The following is a 19,807-nucleotide window of genomic DNA, read 5'->3' as shown; positions in this document are numbered from 1 at the left end:
CTATCAAGCAAAGAGCAAAACCACCACTGCCCTGGAATTAGAGCTCACTTTGGTGTTTTTTTACTGCTGTACTGCTACTTCCAGCTCCCCACTTCCCCACCAAGCACGGATTTCTCAAAGTGTAATACAAGGATTATTTACAAAACAACTACCTCTGTAAATGACTGTAAAGATTCCCCCCACTAAGAGTGGGGAATGGCAGAGGAGAATGAGAAAAAAAAAGTTAGTAAGCATTCTTTACTTTTACAAAAGAACACTGAACTTAAAAATGAGGGTTTAAGCTCTAGCTCCACTGATTAGTGAATTTAAGCAAATTCTGTTATCTCAGAGTATGACTAAAAAACAAAACAAAAACATATCTCAAACAGGTTCAAATAGGATCACATCAGAACATACATGAAATCACTTGGAAAATTAGAAAACATTAATAAATGGAAGTTATCCTCCCAGAAATGTTGATACTCAAATACTGAAAAAAATCAAGTAAGATACACTTTTGGAAATTTCATTTCCCCTACCACACTCACATCCCTTTTGTCTTCATCTCATTTTGGAAAGATTTTGAGGTGCTCCCCTTTGGGAATATACTATTGAATGACACACTACTCCATTCTATTTTATAGTTTTCTGAAAAGATCCCTCCCAAATCTCTATACAAAATAACACCAAATTACATAATTGAAAATGTTAGTACTCTTCCCTGAAAACCAAATGATATTCTAGAATTAAACCAGAGTCCAATACATATATATATATATATATATACACACACACATATATATAACTATTATAAATAAAACAAACACTATTGTATCCTGAACAGCATGGCCATCTGCAAAAGTAGTTTCTCACTAAATATACCAGAATTCCCTCAATTTTAGATTCACTACACTGTACTTGTTCATGTTCAATAACTAGTTCAAGCTAGACACTGTGCTAGACAGAAATCAGCAGCAGCAACTTTTTGAGATTTAATTTTATAGCAGCTTTAGGTTCACAACAAAATGAAAATACAGAGATTTCTCATATACCCCCTGACGCCACACACGTATAGCTTCTTGCATTATCAACATCACTCACCAGAATGCTACATTTGTTACCAAGGATGAACCTTGACACATCAAAATCACCCAAAGCCCATAGTTTACCTTCGGGTTCACTCTTGGTGTTGCATATTCTACGGGTTTGACAAATGTATGATGACACATATCCATCATTAGCATATCATACAGAGTATTTTCATAGCCCCCAAAATCCTCTGTGCTTTGCCTATTCATCCCTTCCACACCTGGCAACCACTAATCTTTTTACTAGTCTCCAGAATTTTGCCTTTTTCAAATGTCATATAGTTGGAATCATACAGTATGTAGCCTTTCTAGATGGACCTCTTTCACTTAGTAACATGCATTTAAGCTTCTCTTTTCATGACCTGATGGCTCATTTCTTTTTAGTGCTGAATAACATTCCATTGTTTAGATGCATCACAGTTTATGTATCCATTCACCTACTAAAGGACACCTTGGTTCTTCCAAATTTTGGCAATTATGAATAAAGCTGTAAACATCCATGTACAAATTTCTGTTTGGACTTAAGCTTTCAATTCCTTTGGGTAAATACCAAGCGGCATGATTCCTGAATCCTATGGCAAGAGAATGTAAGAAACGACCAAATTATCTTCCAAAGTAGCTGTGCCATTTCGCATTCCCAATGCACGAGAGTTCACATTGCTCCACATCCTTCCCAGAATTTGGTGGTGTCAGTGCTCCAGATTTTGATCTTTGTAATCGGTATGTAGCATTGTCTCACTGTTTTAATTTGTATTTGCCTGATGACTTTGATGTAAAAGCATCATTTCATATGCTTCTTTACCATTTCTACATCGTCTTTGATGAGGTATCTGTTAAGGTCTTTGGCCCATTTCTAAATCTGGTTGTTTGTTTTCTTCTTATTGAGTTCTAAGAGTTCTTTGTTTATTTTGGACAACAGTCCTTCATCAGATATTATCAAATATTGCAAATATTTTCTCCCAGTCTTATCTTTCAACTATTGTTTCTGAGTTATTTAGAACACTTACTACATGCCAGATATCATTCAAAGCACTGTACATTATTAACTCATCTACACTTTATAACAACTGTATAAAGTACTATTATTATCTCCATTTGCCAGATGAGAAAAATAAGTTGATCACAGAGCTAGAAAATAATGGAGCCAAGATACAAAACAAGGCGCTCTGGCTCCAATGCTCTTAACCTACACTGAACACCAAGCACTACACTGAAAGAATCTAAAAGAACTCAGGATCAGCTGATATAGATGGGCACATGAACAAGCAATTCTAATACAGAATATGGTAAGCAGTACCACAGGGGTAACCATAGGGATAAAAATATTAAGTCCAAGTCTTCAGATATTACCAGCTGAAGCTAATTCTATATACATTAGTAATTCCCATTGTAAAATCAAGACCCCCAAATCAGCCTGAGAAAAATTAACATATTTTACAGGGTTTGTCATCTTTCCATTCAATTAACCAGGTATCTATCTGTCTGCTAGGTTATGTTACTTTTCTAGTTAAGAACAATAGCCTTCCTACCAATCTTTTTCTTCCCAACACAATTCCAAATCAAGTTAGAGGTCAGAATTAGCATGAATTAGTTTTCGCCATATTTGCTAACAAAATATATAAGAGAACAGATATGTCTTAGACATTTAATATAATTTTTAAGTACTTAAAATGGGTAACTAAATCTGGACTGAGTATTGTTTAAGAGAAGCTTTCCTTAATAACTAGAAAAGAACTATTTTCAATTAGCATATCAAAGCTACTAGTCTCCAACGCCAAGACTTCTGCTTGTAACATGATTAACAGCAGTCCCTGTTCTACCTATACCCACTTATAAATTGCCACCTGGGAATAGCCAACCCATTCATGTGACCAGGTGGCCCTGCTACTTGGGTTTCCCTCCTTATTCTCCTTTCAACTAAAGACAAGATTATATTACTCTTCCTCACTAAACCTCATCCTCAAGCCCTTGTTGCTTCTGGTATGAGTTAAGAGCCCACACTGGTGTTCAGGTATGAAGGAGCAGGGCTAGCAGTACAGAGAGGGAAGAAGAAAAAATACGGGCAAAATGACAGCCTCTTCCTTCTTACACATCATATCATTCTTCACACAGCGTTCCTAACCATTTTCTTCCAGTGGCCTGTCCTAATACTTAAGCCAATGCCTTGTCTCAAGAAATCTGGTGAGTTGCCACCTACTAAGATGTTTTTTGTCCTCTGAAACACAATGGAAGTCATACATAGCTTCTTTCCCTACGGTAAAAACAACATGGTATAATGGAAGAAGTGCATATTCTAAAATACGGTGTCTGTATGAATCTCACTTAGGAAGCTGATTAGTTTAAGACCCTGTCTTCTCATCTATAAGACAGATAACTACCTCATAAAGTAACTTGATACCTGAAACACACTACAGCAAGCAGTAAAGACTTCCTTTCAATTTTTCATTTGGGTCTCATATATAATAAAATTTGGGGGGGGGGAGATCTCAGGATCAGTCCCTCAAACCCTTAAAGTATAGGCTTTCAAACTTTCTGACCACAAACCACAGTAAGAAATACATTTTTCATTGTGATCCAGTATACATATACATATAATCATACACATAACTGAAGTTTCACAAAATACTACCCTTACTATGTATGATCACTCTAATATTTTCTATTTCCTTTCTTCTCTCTGCTCCCCCTGCAACCCTTTTCCCTCCATGCCCTCCTCCCTAATCACATACACAAATCTCTTTTTAGTCTTGTCATCATACCACCCTGCTGGAGTCCCAAGGAGCCAGATACTTTCCAGGATGCAAAGCCCAGCAGGTAGAAAAAGTGGCATCCCGGAAGGAGGAAATTCTGATAGGTGCTGAGGAGAGTCTGTCTGTCTTCTGGTCCAAGAAAGAATACTATATCCATTTTCTCTCAAAGACAATGTTATTGCTGGGGGGGCAAAATTGTACTGCTGGAATAAAGAACACTGGAGGTAAAAAAGGCTTGTAGATTAGTCTGCGAACTTACCCAACATATATGACAATGATTCTATAAGAAAATTCTTCCCAGGTTCCAGACAAAGTTTTTAAAACATAAAATACTTCTATGTCGGGAGGAGGGGTGCTATTTACACCATGTCTATGTTAGAGGCTGCTAAACTACTGCCTGTGGGTCAAATCCAGCCTGCAGCCTGTTTTTGGACAGCCCCTGAACAATAGTTTTTACATTTTTAAATTGCTGAACAAAATCAAAAGAATATTTTATGACACATGAAAATTACATAAAATTCAAATTCCAGTATCTATAAAGTTTTATTAGAACACAGTCACAGATTCATTTATGTACTATCTATAATGCTTTTGTGTTAAAACTGGCAGAGCTGACAGTTGCAAAAGAAATTGTCTAAAATATTTATTATCTGGTCTTTTACAAAAAAAGTTTGTGAACTCCTTAGTATTTGAAAGCATTCAACATTCATTCACAAATATTGGTTAAACACCTTTTATGTGTCAGACGCTGAGGAAACTACAGTGAATAAGTCAGATATGGTTCCCCACTCATAAGTATTCACGGAAGGCAAGTGAAAACAAAAGCTCCTAGGAATAAAAAACATTTGGTTTGTTGTAGGAACCAATATGGCAAAAGATGAGACTGGAGAAGGGCTATATCAAGCAATGCCTTTAAGGTCACTGTAAGGATCAGGCAATCCTCTAATATTTTACTATATATTCAGTTGTTTATAGAATTAACCCCTTTATTCACAATGTAAAGATAAATGTCTACTGATGAAGAATCACAAAGTCTGAATTAGAACTGTTACTACAGTTCACTTGAACCTAGCATTCTATTGCTCTCCTTAAAAAAAATCACTGCATTAATTACTAATACTTGGAATAATAATTCAACACTTAAAAAGTTTCAAGTGTATATGTGAAATGTGCTTGTGTTTATGTATGTAGCCTTTGATCCTCACTGTACTTTTATCAGGTAAATATTTATAAACTCCAATTTACAGATGAAGAATTAAGGTTACAGAATTTTCCCAAGTTCACATGGTTTATCACAGCATGGTAAAAAAAAAAAAAAAAAAAAAAAGGCCCAACACCCAAGTTTTCTCCCTACAGAATGTCTGCTCTTTCTAGTATACCAGTCCAAGAAACTGCATAATTAATTACCTTCACTGAATTTGAGATGAAGGACCTTCTTACTGCTATTTGTTTGTTTTTGAGAAAATCATTCTTTCTAACCAACAGCTACATTTGTACCAACAAGATTAGCTTTTATTGCTATTAACTAGCTCTTAGTGGCCAACAACAGATTCCAATGGAAGAAAATTCTATACTCTGTAATAGACTAGGCTCTTCTAATTTCATCTGCTCTCTGGCTTAGTGAGCTGATATCTTTCCCTATCACAGAAACAAGACTATTACTTTAAAAATACTGTTTAATCAAAACTGCTAAATATATGTTGCTAACTAGGAATTACAATTCTTGATGTGGGGCTATTCTCTGACTACAATAGTGAAAGGTAAGATCTGCGGATAAAAGATCAAAACCACCCTTCACTGATTCAAAAAGAAAAAAGTATAACCAACACTCTTCTTCTCTGACCCTAACCTTTTAATTTTACTCCATCTTTCTGAAGTGAGGATCAGCTTGAGTAGCTCATTCCTCATAAAAATCATTCCGATAGAGGTAGTTGTACCTGACAGTCTGTTAGGTCCTCTCAGCAATTAAAGCCTCCTAATTTAATCATTTCTATTACTTCTAGCCCTCTCAGCCAGTAGACAATCTCTATTTACATTTTAACAAACAATTAGCAATGAATTTCCTAATTCAACACCCAAACCAGGTCTATGTATCTCTAAAGAAATAAGAGAATAAAAAAAGGTCAGCCAGTAAGATTTGTTATGTAACATTTATGCAGAATAAAAGGATGATCAGTAGCTATTTAATCATTTTCCCAGTCACAAAGAAAGGTGTTTTATCCTACTTCTGAATGCCTACTAATCAAATTGCTTTACTATTACCCTGCCTATCTTGCATAAGTTAATATCTCACAACTGCCCTTATTCATTATTTATCATTCTCTTTTAACTTTGACTTTTCATTTCTCCCCATATCATTTTAAAGTGTACCTGCACAAGTAATTTCAAGTCTTAGCTTAAATAAAAACAATTAGCAAATTCTATTCATAAATAATGTAGTATGAAACTCTAGTACCAATGAACACAAAACCTAGCAAACCAGTTATTTTTCTAGAACTACTTTACTTATGGTAATAAGAAATAAAATGGCCTATCATATTTACAGGATGAAACTGCACTTCTTTATTGAAGGTGGCTTACCAAAGACAGTTATCTTTACCTGCTTCCATAATGAGAGAAACCAAATGAAAAGAGGCAGCCACCATTATATTTTTAAATTCAGTACAGTTTAATGTCTCTTCTGGCTTTATCTCTATGTAATAATACAGTTTTTCCTAGTCAGAGATGATGCTGCTGAACTTCTGCCAATATAGAGTTGATTTCCTGTGCCAAGCACCACCTCCCCCTCCTACCAACAGTACAGGCTTGAAATCTTTCACAGATAAAAATATTCAAGCTGACTACTTAGAGTTAGAAGCTATAGCCCTGAGTAAAAATAAGAACCCATAGTATTAACTATTTATCCTTTCAGCCTTTAAGACCTTGATAACCTGTAAAGTATCAAATTCCTAAGAATTAAGATACAAAATATGCTGTTTCTACTTCTGAATTTTCAACCACACCAACAATACATTACATGTTTAAAATAAAGAGATGATCTTGTGAGAAAACAGGCATATTGAAAAGAAGCAAAGTCAAAGTTTCACAGAGAAATAGGAATGCTTAGTAAATAAGAATATAAATTAGCAAATGCACAAAATCTAAATATAGGAACTTGCCACAAAAATTCAATAAACTCTGGTCTGTGTTTTATTATCTCCTTTTTTTGGATTTTTTTTTTTTTTTTGAGATGTGGTATTCCAAGTTTTCAGGTACACAATAAGCCTATCCATCTCTTTTTAAGAAATAATAAGTAGGACAAATATGGGGTGACTATGAAAATCTGAGAGGAAGATTAAGTGTAGGCAAGCTTTAGAATACAGAGAATGTTCAAAGCTAGAAGGGGTCTTGGAGAATCTCTCTAGTTCAGTTTAGGTTGATATAACAGTCTCCTACTCTCACCTCTTCGCTCCTACATACCTCCAATATATTCTCCAGATAGCTGCCCAAGTGATCTCAACATATAACCCAGATCTAGCTCCTCCTTAACTCTTTCCCACTGCCCTTTGAATTTTATTCTCACTCCTTCCCACATTAGATCAAAGCCCTGCATGATCTGGTCCCTGTCTATCTCTCCAGTCACAAGCCTGGATTCACTTCTTCAGGCAGGCAAGTAGGCATTTACTGAGTTTCTACTTTGTGCCAGAAACTGTGCTATCCCCTGATGCTATTGTGATAAAGGTGACACACCCCTCTAAGAGCTTATACTCCTGCAGTGAAAAGTGCAGATAATAAATATGTAGATAAGCTAAGTAACTAGAGATTTGTGGTATGGATGTGAGGCCAATAGCTATCCTGTGAGTACCCTGTTTGCTTCTGTCAGAACTCATATGACTATCTGTAATTATTTTACTCATTTGGCTACTGACTTTAAGACTATAAGCTCCATAAGCACATAATCATATCTGTCTTGTTCATTGCTGCATCCCAAGCACTTAGTAGTGTCTAGCATGTAGTTCAACATTTGTTAATAAATGAATACTTATTTCATTCTCTTTAATTTAAAGCTGAGTAAAGTGAGGTCTCAGTGGCTGCCAAGGTCAAAGAAGAGTAAGTAGCAAAGTAGGAATTTCACTGAGACTCTTAAGTTTTAGTTCAAGATATCATTATATCACATTCAAAATACTGATCTCAAAACTTGAATGATTATGTTTTCAAAGCTTGTAGTGTTACCCAAAAACAGACCTGAGGATCTTTCAAGACTTTACTTTTACATGAAAAATTTTAAAACACTTAAGTTTTAAGTAAAACTGTCTAAGAAAATATTTTAAATTCCAATAAATAGAAATGAGAATTTACTACAATGTTTCCTTTTAATGCATTCTACAACAAAGAGACCTTAAAGAACTCTGTTTAAAAAAAAAAAAAAAAAAGATCTTATCTGAATGTTCTAGATATTTCCTGGCTCCTTTTTGGCACTCTATATTGATATTTTCTTTGGCAAATCATTTTAAATCATGACTAAATCATTTACTCACAATATTAGTTCATATTAACTGATAAGTAATTTACCAGCAAATTTAAAAATATCTCCCAAGAACTGAATCTATATTTTTAAATGTTTTACACACTACATTGTTAATAATGAGACTTAAAATAGGTTACAAATGAATATATGTATGTAACATCTACTATGAACCAGCTACTGTGTTATACGGCATATCACTTCATTAAATACACCTTGCTTTACAAATTTAAAAAATTAATCTTAGAGTTTTAGAAACTTGCCAAGATCTCATAATTTACCCATGCCTCCTCCTCTTAAAATAATGCTTTGGAAGAAGCTTGATTTATCATGTATAATCATAAAGATGTGAAGACCACATATAATCATCAAGATGTGAAGACCAAGATTTTTCCTAATAAAGGTTTCATTTCTATAAAATATATATTGCAAAGTTACTAATCATAAGTAGGAAACTCCTCCCTCCAAGTTTTATATACGGATAGGCTTACTTTTATAACAATACGTAAAGATGGTTCATTTTTTAAATGTTTTAAAAAGCAACCACTTCCTTAATGGGAACTTCTAATAATTACATTATTACTTTACATTTATTTTCTTTGGCAAATTAGAGAATAAAATGATTCCCAATGTGACTATAGCTACTAAGAAAATAGTGAACCAAAGAAAAAAGTGCTTGCATCTAGTCCAAAAGAACAATATTGAAAAGGTTTAGGATTCAGGCATGAATAACATATACCAAGTCAAAAAAAGTTTCTAAATCTACTTCTATACAACAGTATAATTAATTTACTGTGAGGAAAATGCCTTATATAGATTTCAAAGAATGTAATCTGGATGGCCAGTATGAGCAGTAACTGCGATTACTATAATGTGACTATTATTTAAACACAAGCAACATACCACACCACAAGTGCTCAGAATTGTTTAACTTCACAATGAAGACATATCCATCGTAGTGTCTCTGCCCCCATAAAAGAATACACGTGCTCATCTTTTCTATGTACTCTTATTTTTCCAAATCTATGTCTGTATTTTCATTCATGCTTATAATCTAAATCCATATCTGCCTGTAGAATTTCTTTAGTTATGAAAATGCTTCCTATTTTCTTCTGGTTTGATATTTCTTCACCAATTTTATTTAGTAGCCTACCATTCTACCTTAATCTTCAAACTGCTCTTCTATCTTATATTCCACATGTATATATTTGGGACAACCACCAAGATCTGTATCTCTCTTAGTTTTAATTCCTTTTCCTCTGATTTAACCCCCTCAAATGAGATTGTTTTACGTCTCCAAGCAATTATAAACATCTTCTCATCACATAAATCTCTTCCTCAGACTTAGTCAAAATTCCTTCATCTCCACTTGCCTTCCATCCATGGTCTAGTTTACTGGCAAACGCTCTCTGTGTTCCTGGATCCTGTTTTGTGCCTTTTCCTTCATATTAAGATGAACATCCCTCTCAACCACTGCCAAGACATTTTTTTCCCTATTATTAGGATCTATGTCCTCCAGCAAGCCTTTTCTAAATTAAGAAAAATCTGAACTCTTCAAAATTACAATCTAATTTTGTTTTAGCACCTTTGTGTGCTTAATTTATCCAGAGAATCCAGAAGAGAGAAGAGTTCAGCCAGGGCAGGTCCATGTTCTCTCTTGGGGACCAGTTTTCCCTATATTCTGTATCTAAGTACACATTCTCTATTGTAAATTAAATAATGAGTACATTTTTCAGTACACATACTTTTCACTGCACATGTTTACTTTGCAGCTTCCTTCTCAGAGAACTGGGTAGAGAGAATAAGGGACTGTTGAAATAGGTCACTATTTCTTAGGAGTTTAGAACCCATTAGTTGATCACTGAATTAATTAATGGATCACAATAAAAAAAAATTTTAGTGAAACAGAAGATAAAAATAAATAAAAATCTTACACAAAGTAAGAGTTAATTCACAAAACTTCTTTTTATATGGGAACTGAGTTATGATGCAATGTGTATTTCTTACTGTGGGTTATGGTCAAAAAACCAAACAGAACTGGAAGATCTCTAAAATGCCTTCTAAATCTGTGTGATTCAAATTATATTAAAAGATTTAATCTAAGAATCAGAAACACAGCATTTAAAAAAAAAAATGAACAGAACTTAAGGATACCCTAAAAACAACCAGCAAAATCATTTTTTCTTAATAAAATGTCATTATTAAACTCTAACCTTAAGATTATAGAATCATAAAGCTTTTAGAGAGGAAAAAAGTTCAGAAATAATCTAATCCAACTTTATTGCTTTAATACAAAAAAGGAAAACCCAGGCCCAGAAATGAAAAATATTCATTTTATCCATTCACTAAACATTTTCTCAGCACCTACTGTGTGCCAGGTTCTAGGACTGGACCTGTAGGTAGAGATGTCTTCAAAGAGCTCATGGTCTAACATGTATAGAGGTAAATAAACATTTGTAGTAATTACTGGAATCAAGGTCGTTTAGAATACAAAGCAACTAACTCAATCTGGGTTGGGTGGCAGAAAAATTGTTTCTAAAGAGGTAATACTTCTCAGTCTTAAAAACAAGGAGTTAGCCAGGTAAAGGAGGAAGAACTAACCTATACAAAGGTACCATACTGATATACAATAAGGATGACACATTGAAAAAACTACAAGTCAAGTTTGTATAGCTGGAACATAGAACTCATGCTAAGGAGGAGCCACAGCCAAATACCTAGTATTTATGTGATATTTAATCTTCCAAACCACTCTCTGAGGTAGTCACTATTAATATCCCCATTTTGTAGATGATAAAACTGAAGCGCAAAAGGTGAAGTGATTTGCCCAAGGTTAAACTGTGAAGCCAGGATGTAAAACGGGGAAGTCTTACTCCAAAGCCTATCCTCTTAAGCCACTATACCAAGAGGTTAGAGAACACAAGCAGGAACCAAATGATAAAGCACCATTCTAAGTACATGCCATTCTAAGACTTTAGATTTTATGCTAAAGGTGACTCACAGTGAAATGTTTTAAGCAGGAGTGACATATTTAGATTTATTTTTTAATGAGGTCAATCTGGAAGTTATATGTCGACAGACTGGAACAGGAAGTAGTGACAGGGATCTAGTCTTAACTAGAAAAGTACTACAATAATTCAGGTAAGAAAAATAATAGATGAGCTGACAGTGGCAGTGCTGACACCAGAACCAAAGTCCACTGACCACTGGGATCACATTCTTGCCCAGTATCCATAAGAACCTCCAAATTTTTTCTTTTAAGCCCACTAGTCTAACAGTTTTTAAAAATCCAACCTCAGAGATAATACATTTCCTTTAGACCCTTAATTAAACAAAATGTGACGACTAGATGCATTTGGGTATATGCAAGTGACTAACAGAAATCCAGCTGGAGAATGACAGAAAGTCAATTGCTATCTACAGTAGTTTTCTTACCTTCTTGACTTCTCCTTCTCCTTCCTCTATACACTATTCCTGGAACTTTCATGTTCAATAGTCAATTTGAAATCAATGTTCTGTCTAGACATGACTATTATAACCTAACAAAATTAAATCTACCACAGAGGAAGTCTGATGTGGTCCCAGCTGTGGCAATAAATATATTCTCTGGTCTGGTCAAATTTTGGCTTAAACAGAGATGATGAATGAACAATAACAAAACACAGACTTTTTGAAAGCGGCAAAGATTTGAAGAAAACCGAAATATTAAAAAAGTTATAACAGTGGGGCACCTGGGTGGCTCAATGGGTTAAGTGTTGAACTCTTGATTTCGGCTCAGGTCATGATCTCAGGGTCATGAGATCGAGCCCTATGTTGGGTCCCACACAGGATTCTCTCTCTTCCTCTGCCCCTCCCCCCCCCCCAAAAAAAGGTAGTGGGGGAGGGAGTAAGAGCAATCCACAATTGAAGCCATTTGATTCCAAAAGAGTAAAACTACTCCCAAGTGTGTGTGTGGTAGTCCAGAAACCAACAAATGAAAGAACAGTGGAAAAGACTATCTGGTCAATTCTCAAACACTCTAAATTGAATCTGTTTTCATTTAAACCATGTGTGAACCCTCTTGAGCCACCCCTGATGCTAAGCAACAAGTAGGTTCCATAAGCAAGCAGCCTGCAGTACAGGGAAGTACCGAAGGAAAAAAGAATATAAACAAAGAAGGCATGAAGTGGAAAGGGAAGCATAATGAAAGGGAATGGAAGAAATTATGAGTTATAGAATATGGAATAAAAAGTGAAAGAGTACTAGTGCCCCTAATATCAAACACTGCTAACCTTACCTAACTTAATATCTAAGAGGAACCATGCAGGACAAGTGGCAACATAAGAGAGCATGAAAAGACAAATATAAATCACAGATTTTTGAGACACCAAAGATGAGAAATAAGAGTACACTACTTACAAAAGTAAAAAAGCAAAAAAATAGTTTTAGAATCTAAAGGAAAGTTTACAGATTACTAAAATCTCATTTGGTTTAGTTATGCTTTACTTCTCACGAAACAGTGAACCCAAAAGGTGAAGATGTCAGTAGTATCAGAGATATGTGAGTATGAGAAGGTGTGTTACAAAGATAGTATGAGGCTTATTTGCATATTTTTGTGGGAGTGATTTCAGAATTTTTCCTTTCAATGGTGTAATGCTACTTACACTTTTTCACTTTAATTCTGGTTCACTTCCTTAAAACTAGAGTTCAAAACAAGGTAAGCACTTATTAATTATGGTCAAATTTTAACCTTAAAAAGGACAAGGGTCTATCATAGATCATAGAATATTAATTAGTATAGCCTAAATGAGTCTAATGATAACCAAAACCCAGCCAATAATTCTCCAGAAAATTATGTAATTAAACCGCTTTAAAACATTCTTCATATTAAAGTCATTAAAAAGAAGAAGAGAAGAAATATCCTTTAAAAAAAAAAAAGACCCTGAATTCATACTTTGCAACCTTTCAGACACATGTAATAGTGTACATATTTCATATGAAACTTACAAAACTTTCCTGCACCATGTTAATCTCTCTCTCACACACACACACACAACCCAGCTGCCACCACACAGTCCAGACAGTGATTTTAATAAGGATAAAAGGAAATATCCTTAAAGATGATTATCACAGCAAAGAGACTACTGGATCAAAAGCAAATATAATTAAACCTGATACTTTGACCAATTATTCATCCTATTCAGGAATATAGAGTCTTCATGGGCTCTCCATTATAGCAAAGCAATGGGTATGGAGAGTTTATTCATAACTCAGTAAAATATTTTTATTAAACTATAATAAGATGAAATAATGTATACACCTTTAGTCTGTTTTTCTAACATAATCATTCTAATTTTAAAAGATAATGAAAAGATGAAAGCTCTCAGTATAAAGTCACCTGAAGATCAATAGCATATCCTTGTAAAATCTGGATGACTGACTGTGGGAGTGGGAAGCACGACCCTTTTACTAATATACTAATACTTTTAAAAATGAAGAGTTTAAAACAAAGCTTCTCAACCTCAACACTATTGACATTTTGAGCCAGATAAGTGTTCACTCTGGAAGGCTCTCCTGTGCATTACGGGATGATTAGCAGCATCCCTGCCCTTTATGCACTAGATGCAAGTAGCATACCATCCCCCACAGTTGTGACAACGAAAAATGTCTTCAAATGTCCCCTGGGGGAGAGGTGCAGGGGAGGGAGCAAAAGACACCCAAGCTTGAGAACTACTGGCTTATAAATAGAAAAAATTTCAACAAGAATTGGTGCGGGAGGGCGTTTGTTTTCTCTTCTGGTTTTGATGTTCTAATATATTGTATTTGAATTTGATCACAGACTACATTTAAGAGATTCTGCCTGTAGAAAACAAAGCATTTAATATCTATCACTTGTTAGCCAAAGTTCAGCCGAGTCCCAGAAGATTCACTCTACTGCCAATTCTCCCTCCAACAGCACATATACTCACTCACAGAAACATACACAGGCGTGTGCGCACACACACGCACACACACAAACACACACACACTATTGCCTAGCTGAAGTAAAGGAAATGCACATAATTACTTTATTTCCATTTCTTATTTCATCGAATATATGGACCAGACTGCTCCAGTTCCCACAGAAATTCAAACAAATTCTCAACTTATTCAGTGCAACTCAAATACCACAATAGCTGCATCATTCTAGGTAAGATAAACCTAAGTATTAGAGCAAGTATTAAACTCAGTTTACAAATGGTGAAGAAAGATACAAATTAACTACAATGCTTTAAAAACAAACAAAAAAACCCTAAGAAATACATCTGTGTTTTGAAACAGAATCTAAGGAAGGATAAGAAGAATGAAAAAATTCAAATACAAAAGGAATCTGAAGGTATTCGAGGATGAGAGCAAAACTCAAAAATGTTTCCCCTAGAATTACATTAAGAAATTACATACTTGGCCATATCCTACAGGAACAGTCTGCAAAATCAGTCTCCAGTATACATACCATGGGATGGAAACAGAAAAATCAAAGTCTGCAAAATACTAACAGTAAACATCCATCCTAAAAACCTGAAATACAACAGCTCTTTACTACTATTTTTAATTTGCTTAAAAAAAATCAAATATCCAGAAACAAAAAACAACTTGAAAAATTTTTAAATTCTCATAAAAACAGCCATCCTCATACTTCCAGCATGCCAGATTACATATTACATAGAAAAATCAATTAGGAAAAGAAACATCATAATCTTTTAGAGTACATTTGATTCATAACAAAAGCCTTTTTAAAAATCAGATATTTTAAGTACTAAAAATCTTCACACATAAACATGGATTAAAGTCTTTTAAGATGATTTCAATTATCTTCAATAGAATTATATTTTAGTTCAACTAGGAATTATTTGAAAAAAACTATGCAACAATATTTATTACCAGTTTTATGTAATTCTGCTATATATATCTATATGCTCTGTAGCAATAAAAATTACTGTGTTTCAAAATTTTAGCTATTAACCTCCTGGCCCACTGAAAGTAATCCTACAAAAAACTAATGCTCCATTCTTTTTACTTCTAAACCAAGCACAGGAAGCTGTAAGATCTGTAGCGACAGCCTGCTTTTCCAGAAGTAATACCTTGAGACTGCTCAAGAATAACCTCCTTCACCAATTAGTGTGACTCAGGTGGGTTTGGGAGGGAATAATGTCCACAATTCCTTGGTCAGTGGCCATGATGCCCCTCCTCCTCAAGGGCAGGAGATCAGAGAAAGGGATTTGAACAAGAGGAGTTCACCAACCAGAACATACAGGAACACAGGAGAGAGAGTACTACAGGAAAAATAAAAACTACACAGTTAAGTCATGTCACAAAAGCAAGAGGTTTAATGTTATCAAGGTATTCATTCATTTCAGAGACACCATTGTTTATCTTCCTCCCCAAACCGTGCACAAAAAGAACTGTCAGCCTGCCTTAAGCATGTTCCTTCTTCCATTTAAACAGACATGATTCTTTGGTTAATCTCTGGCAATGATCGCCATTTCACAACACATTTAGCCCACCCGGAACTGATCAATACCACTACAGACATAAGACTAGACTTTATCCATTTATTAACCACAAGGAAATGTACCGTTCAGCAAAATTCTATACATTACAAAAGATTCTATTAAAAGAGGGGGCTGGGAGGATGGACACACACACACACACACACACACCACAGAGGTACACAAAGAAAAGACTAACACCCTCTAATTTCCCTGTAGCAAAGGAGATAAAGACATAGCCATGAAACCTGTCAATTCGTTCACCCCCTTAATTCTCTCTCACAACCTAGTAACTGAATATTGAATTTTATGATAAATAGATCCATTGCGACTTTAAAATTGTTTCATATATCAAACTAACTCTCCTGTTACGTACATTTGCACACCTTTGAGCTAGGTTGTATTCATTTACGGAATTTCAAATACAAAAGACTAGATAGTTTTCCAACCACTGGTTGCAAGCATAGAACGTTCTCACAAAATCAAATTTCAAATATAAAAGGACCAAATTATTCTTTCAACCTTGGGCCAAAACCTATTTTATGATTATAATGTATTTGACAGTATGAACAATCTCAAATGGCTGCTCTAAACCAAAAACAATGCTTCAATACAACGCGTTTAAAATAAGTATTCCGTAGGTAAGCAAAATCTATGCCAGAAAAGAGCACATAAATGGTGGTTGAAAGCCAGCACATTACCAACACACAGCGGCATACCTCTTCTGCACTGGGTTATTGTTAATACTCCAACAACAACAACTACAACTATTTTTAACACTGCTGGACACTGAAGTTGAAGAAAACGTAAGGGGAGACCCAGATGAAATTGCTGATATGATGCATTGTTTCTCACGGTCAAAATTAAGTAACAACTGGCTAGATCTCTGTCGTGATAGTCACTGGTGAAGCACTAATTAAAAGACGATTAAAATAAAACACCCTTATTTTGGAGATGCCACACTAAATGACATTTTGGAAAACGCCTTTCGGGTCTCAAACCTTTGCATGGATTGTCACTTGTGGTATATGTGGCTTAACTGCAACCCAACCAGCGCTGTCATCCAATGTTATGGCCACAAACCATGACTTTCTCACTTCCACAACAGAGCAGTCACTCTTATCAGTTCGCCAACCTAACTCAAAACGAGAAAAATTCATGGAGATTTCCAGATCACAATCAGACCTGGGGGGTCGCAGCCGAGGGGCTCCGGGTCCGGGAAAACCTCCCCGGGCTCCACTGAAGCTCGCCGACCCAACAACAACCGCGGCCAACAACAACCGCGGCCGCCAGCAGCGGCGGCAGCGGCAGCAGCAGCAGCAGCAGCAGCCCCGCCGCGCCGCGCTCCATGCACCTACCTGAAGAACAGGAGATAAGAAAGACGGCAAACGCCAACTTTGCAGCAGCTCCCATTTTCCCGAGGCGCCGGGGAATCCGTAGGAAGTTCTCGCTAGATATCCAGTTCCCTGGGTCTTCCTCGGAGACAAACCTCCTGGTGTAAAATCAACCGTCATAAAACATATTCGGAAGCCCCGACCAAAAAAACGTTCACGGGGTTAAGAAAAAGAAAAAAAAAGGGGGGGGGGGAGAGCACAACAATAAAAAAAAAAAATGCACCACGGGGGAAAAACCGCCACACACACGCACAACACACAAAACCAAACAACGAAAAGCCAACAACAACAAAAGCGGGTTTAAATCACTGTCAAAATCACTGTCAGCTCCGCTCGCCTCTCGGGTCTCTCGGAACAAAACGCCAGGCTGAGGCGACGAGGAGGCGGCGGCGGTGGCGTCCGCTGCCGCCCGGACAGTTCGGGAACCGAGCTGGGTCCGACGTCCGGACCGACCTTCAACCCGGACACCCAAAGTCCGCGGACCACTGGCGGCCGAACTCGCGGCCGTGGCGGTCGAGGCAGCTGCCGCGCGGGGAAAGAGCAGCGGGCGGCGGCGGCAGCAGCCGTGCAAGCGGCGGCCAAGTTCTGGTCCAGGCTCTGGCTCCGGCTCCGGGCTCCGGGCTCGGCCGCGTTTTCGGTCCCCTGGCCTCCGCCGGCCCCGCCCCCCAGACTTCCGGTTCCGGCCCGAAGCTGGAAGCCAGGCACCGCGGAGAAACGCTCCGCCGCGGCGGCGGCGGCGGCAGCGGCGGCAGCGGCCGGGCGCAGCGCGCGTGCCGGGCCGGGAGCGCGAGGAGATTGTCGGGGAAGCGAGGCGGGAGCGGGGGAGGGGTGAGTGCGAGGGCGGGGCCGGCTGGAGGGCGAGGAGGCGGGGCGGACGGAGACTCGTTACCGCGAGGCCTCGGCGTCCGGCCTGCTTGGCCTGCTGGGCTGTGGGGCTCGAGTGGGTGATTAGATGCGGTCGGGGTCGTGGGGCGCCTGGTTTTCTAATTGAGCCCCACTGGCCTCTCTGGAACGTACACCCGCCTGATCAATGGGAACCTAAGAGGAACAGGAGCCTGAGGCGGGGCGGGTGGCCAGCGACTCCGAGGGGCGTCTGCGGCGCCCTGTCTTTCCTCTGGGGGGACGCCTCGTCCGCACGGAGACTCCGGGTGCCGGGAAGCCTGGGGGGTGTGAGCCTGTCCGCCGCGCCCGCGAAGCTGCCCTAGCGAGCTCGGTGTGCGCGAGCTGGTGGTGTCTGTGCCCCGAGCCTTAGCTCCGCGTCCCACCCTTGTAGCCGCTGCTTAAGCGTTTTGTCTTTCGGCTAAAAGAGAAAAGGGAAAAAACTCGCGGAGGATGGGCTGTCACCCGGTCAGGATGTCCATGGCAATTATCACGGTGTGCAATTTGAGTCCATTCCTACCATCCCTTTTATACACAAAGCATTGTGTTGAGAACTGTTCTCCACGTAATGGGTTCGCAAATAGTACGTGCCAAAGAGAAAACCTGCAGATTTCGATCGACATATTTGATGGTCAGACAAGTGTTTACTTTTTCAAATTTTAGTTCTTTGGGGGCTTATTTTTACCTCTTAATGCAAGGTGATTTTGTTTACAAGGTGCTGTGCTAGGCACAGAATGGGATACCAAATGTGAAAATAGGATCCCTACCTCAAGGAACCAACAGTATTTGCTGTACTTGAAGTTGCTGCAGAATACGAACTAACTACAGTGTCAAGGGTAATAGCTTTCTCATTTACCACACTTTAGCGAGCTCCGTGAAGGTAGGGATCCTATATATTCTCCATTTTATGCCAGCATTCAAAAGAATCTAGCATGTGATAGGTGGGTTACTAAATAATTGTATAGATGACTAGGGGATTACTGCATTTTTCTTAGATACAAATTTTTGATTTTTATTAATAAAAAATAATAAACCAACTGTACCGTATGTCTAACTCATGTTTTACTGGTGGTTTACTGATTCCCACATTTTTCCCACAAAGCCAAGCCTTCTCCCTTGTATTTATAGTGTTTTATTTTTCTTTTCCTCTAAATTACTCTATATTTCTGTCTATTAAGTTCATCCTGTAATTATCTGCCCATTTCTACAACTTGTCAAGGTTATTAGTAATTACTGTGACTCTTTAAACTCTCTCCAAGATTTCCAGTTCTCAAGTTGTGGTGCTCAGAATTTGACTGATATTGTGCAACAGTTAAGAAAAGTCCCAAGTTGTTCAGGGTATCTAAATGATCTCATATTATGTAATTCTCTGGACTTTATGAGCTGGTCAGAGGAATAGATATAAACCCTCATCCATTCTCTAGTTGCATTAAAAGTTGCCACTAATGTTTCTGAAATGGAAGCGTGTATTTAGTTCACTCAGGAATTTGATGTCAGTTATACCCTGGATCGGGCCTCACTGTTGTCTTATCTCTGCATCACTTCCATATTTCTTGAATTGTGAAACCAGAGCAAGTGGAATAACTGGAATAACCAGTGGTAGGACCAAAACTCAAAAATATATTCCTTATTTTACCACCTAAATATGCCAGTAAAAGAATGTAAGAGAAGAAGGAAATCATTTTTCTGTAGTATGAAAGGGGAG

The 19,807-nt window shown here is 37.5% G+C and overlaps 1 protein-coding gene across 1 annotated transcript in view; it reads right to left on the bottom strand.

Moving 5' to 3' along the window:
- The window catches only part of ACVR2A (activin A receptor type 2A), an 83,729-nt gene extending 65,783 nt beyond the window's left edge, over positions 1 to 17,946 (bottom strand). Inside the window, exon 1 of the mRNA XM_045782255.2 lies at positions 17,188 to 17,946. Within this exon, the coding sequence (XP_045638211.1) occupies positions 17,188 to 17,242 (55 nt within the window). The 5' untranslated portion in view covers positions 17,243 to 17,946. The remainder of the gene's footprint in view (positions 1 to 17,187) is intronic.
- Positions 17,947 to 19,807: the final 1,861 nt, after the last annotated feature.

This window comes from Ursus americanus, chromosome 1 (genome assembly GCF_024610735.1).
Source record: "Ursus americanus isolate L20-20 chromosome 1, mUrsAme1.1.p, whole genome shotgun sequence".
Taxonomy (NCBI): domain Eukaryota; kingdom Metazoa; phylum Chordata; class Mammalia; order Carnivora; family Ursidae; genus Ursus; species Ursus americanus.
This window is presented reverse-complemented; position numbering and strand designations above follow the sequence as displayed.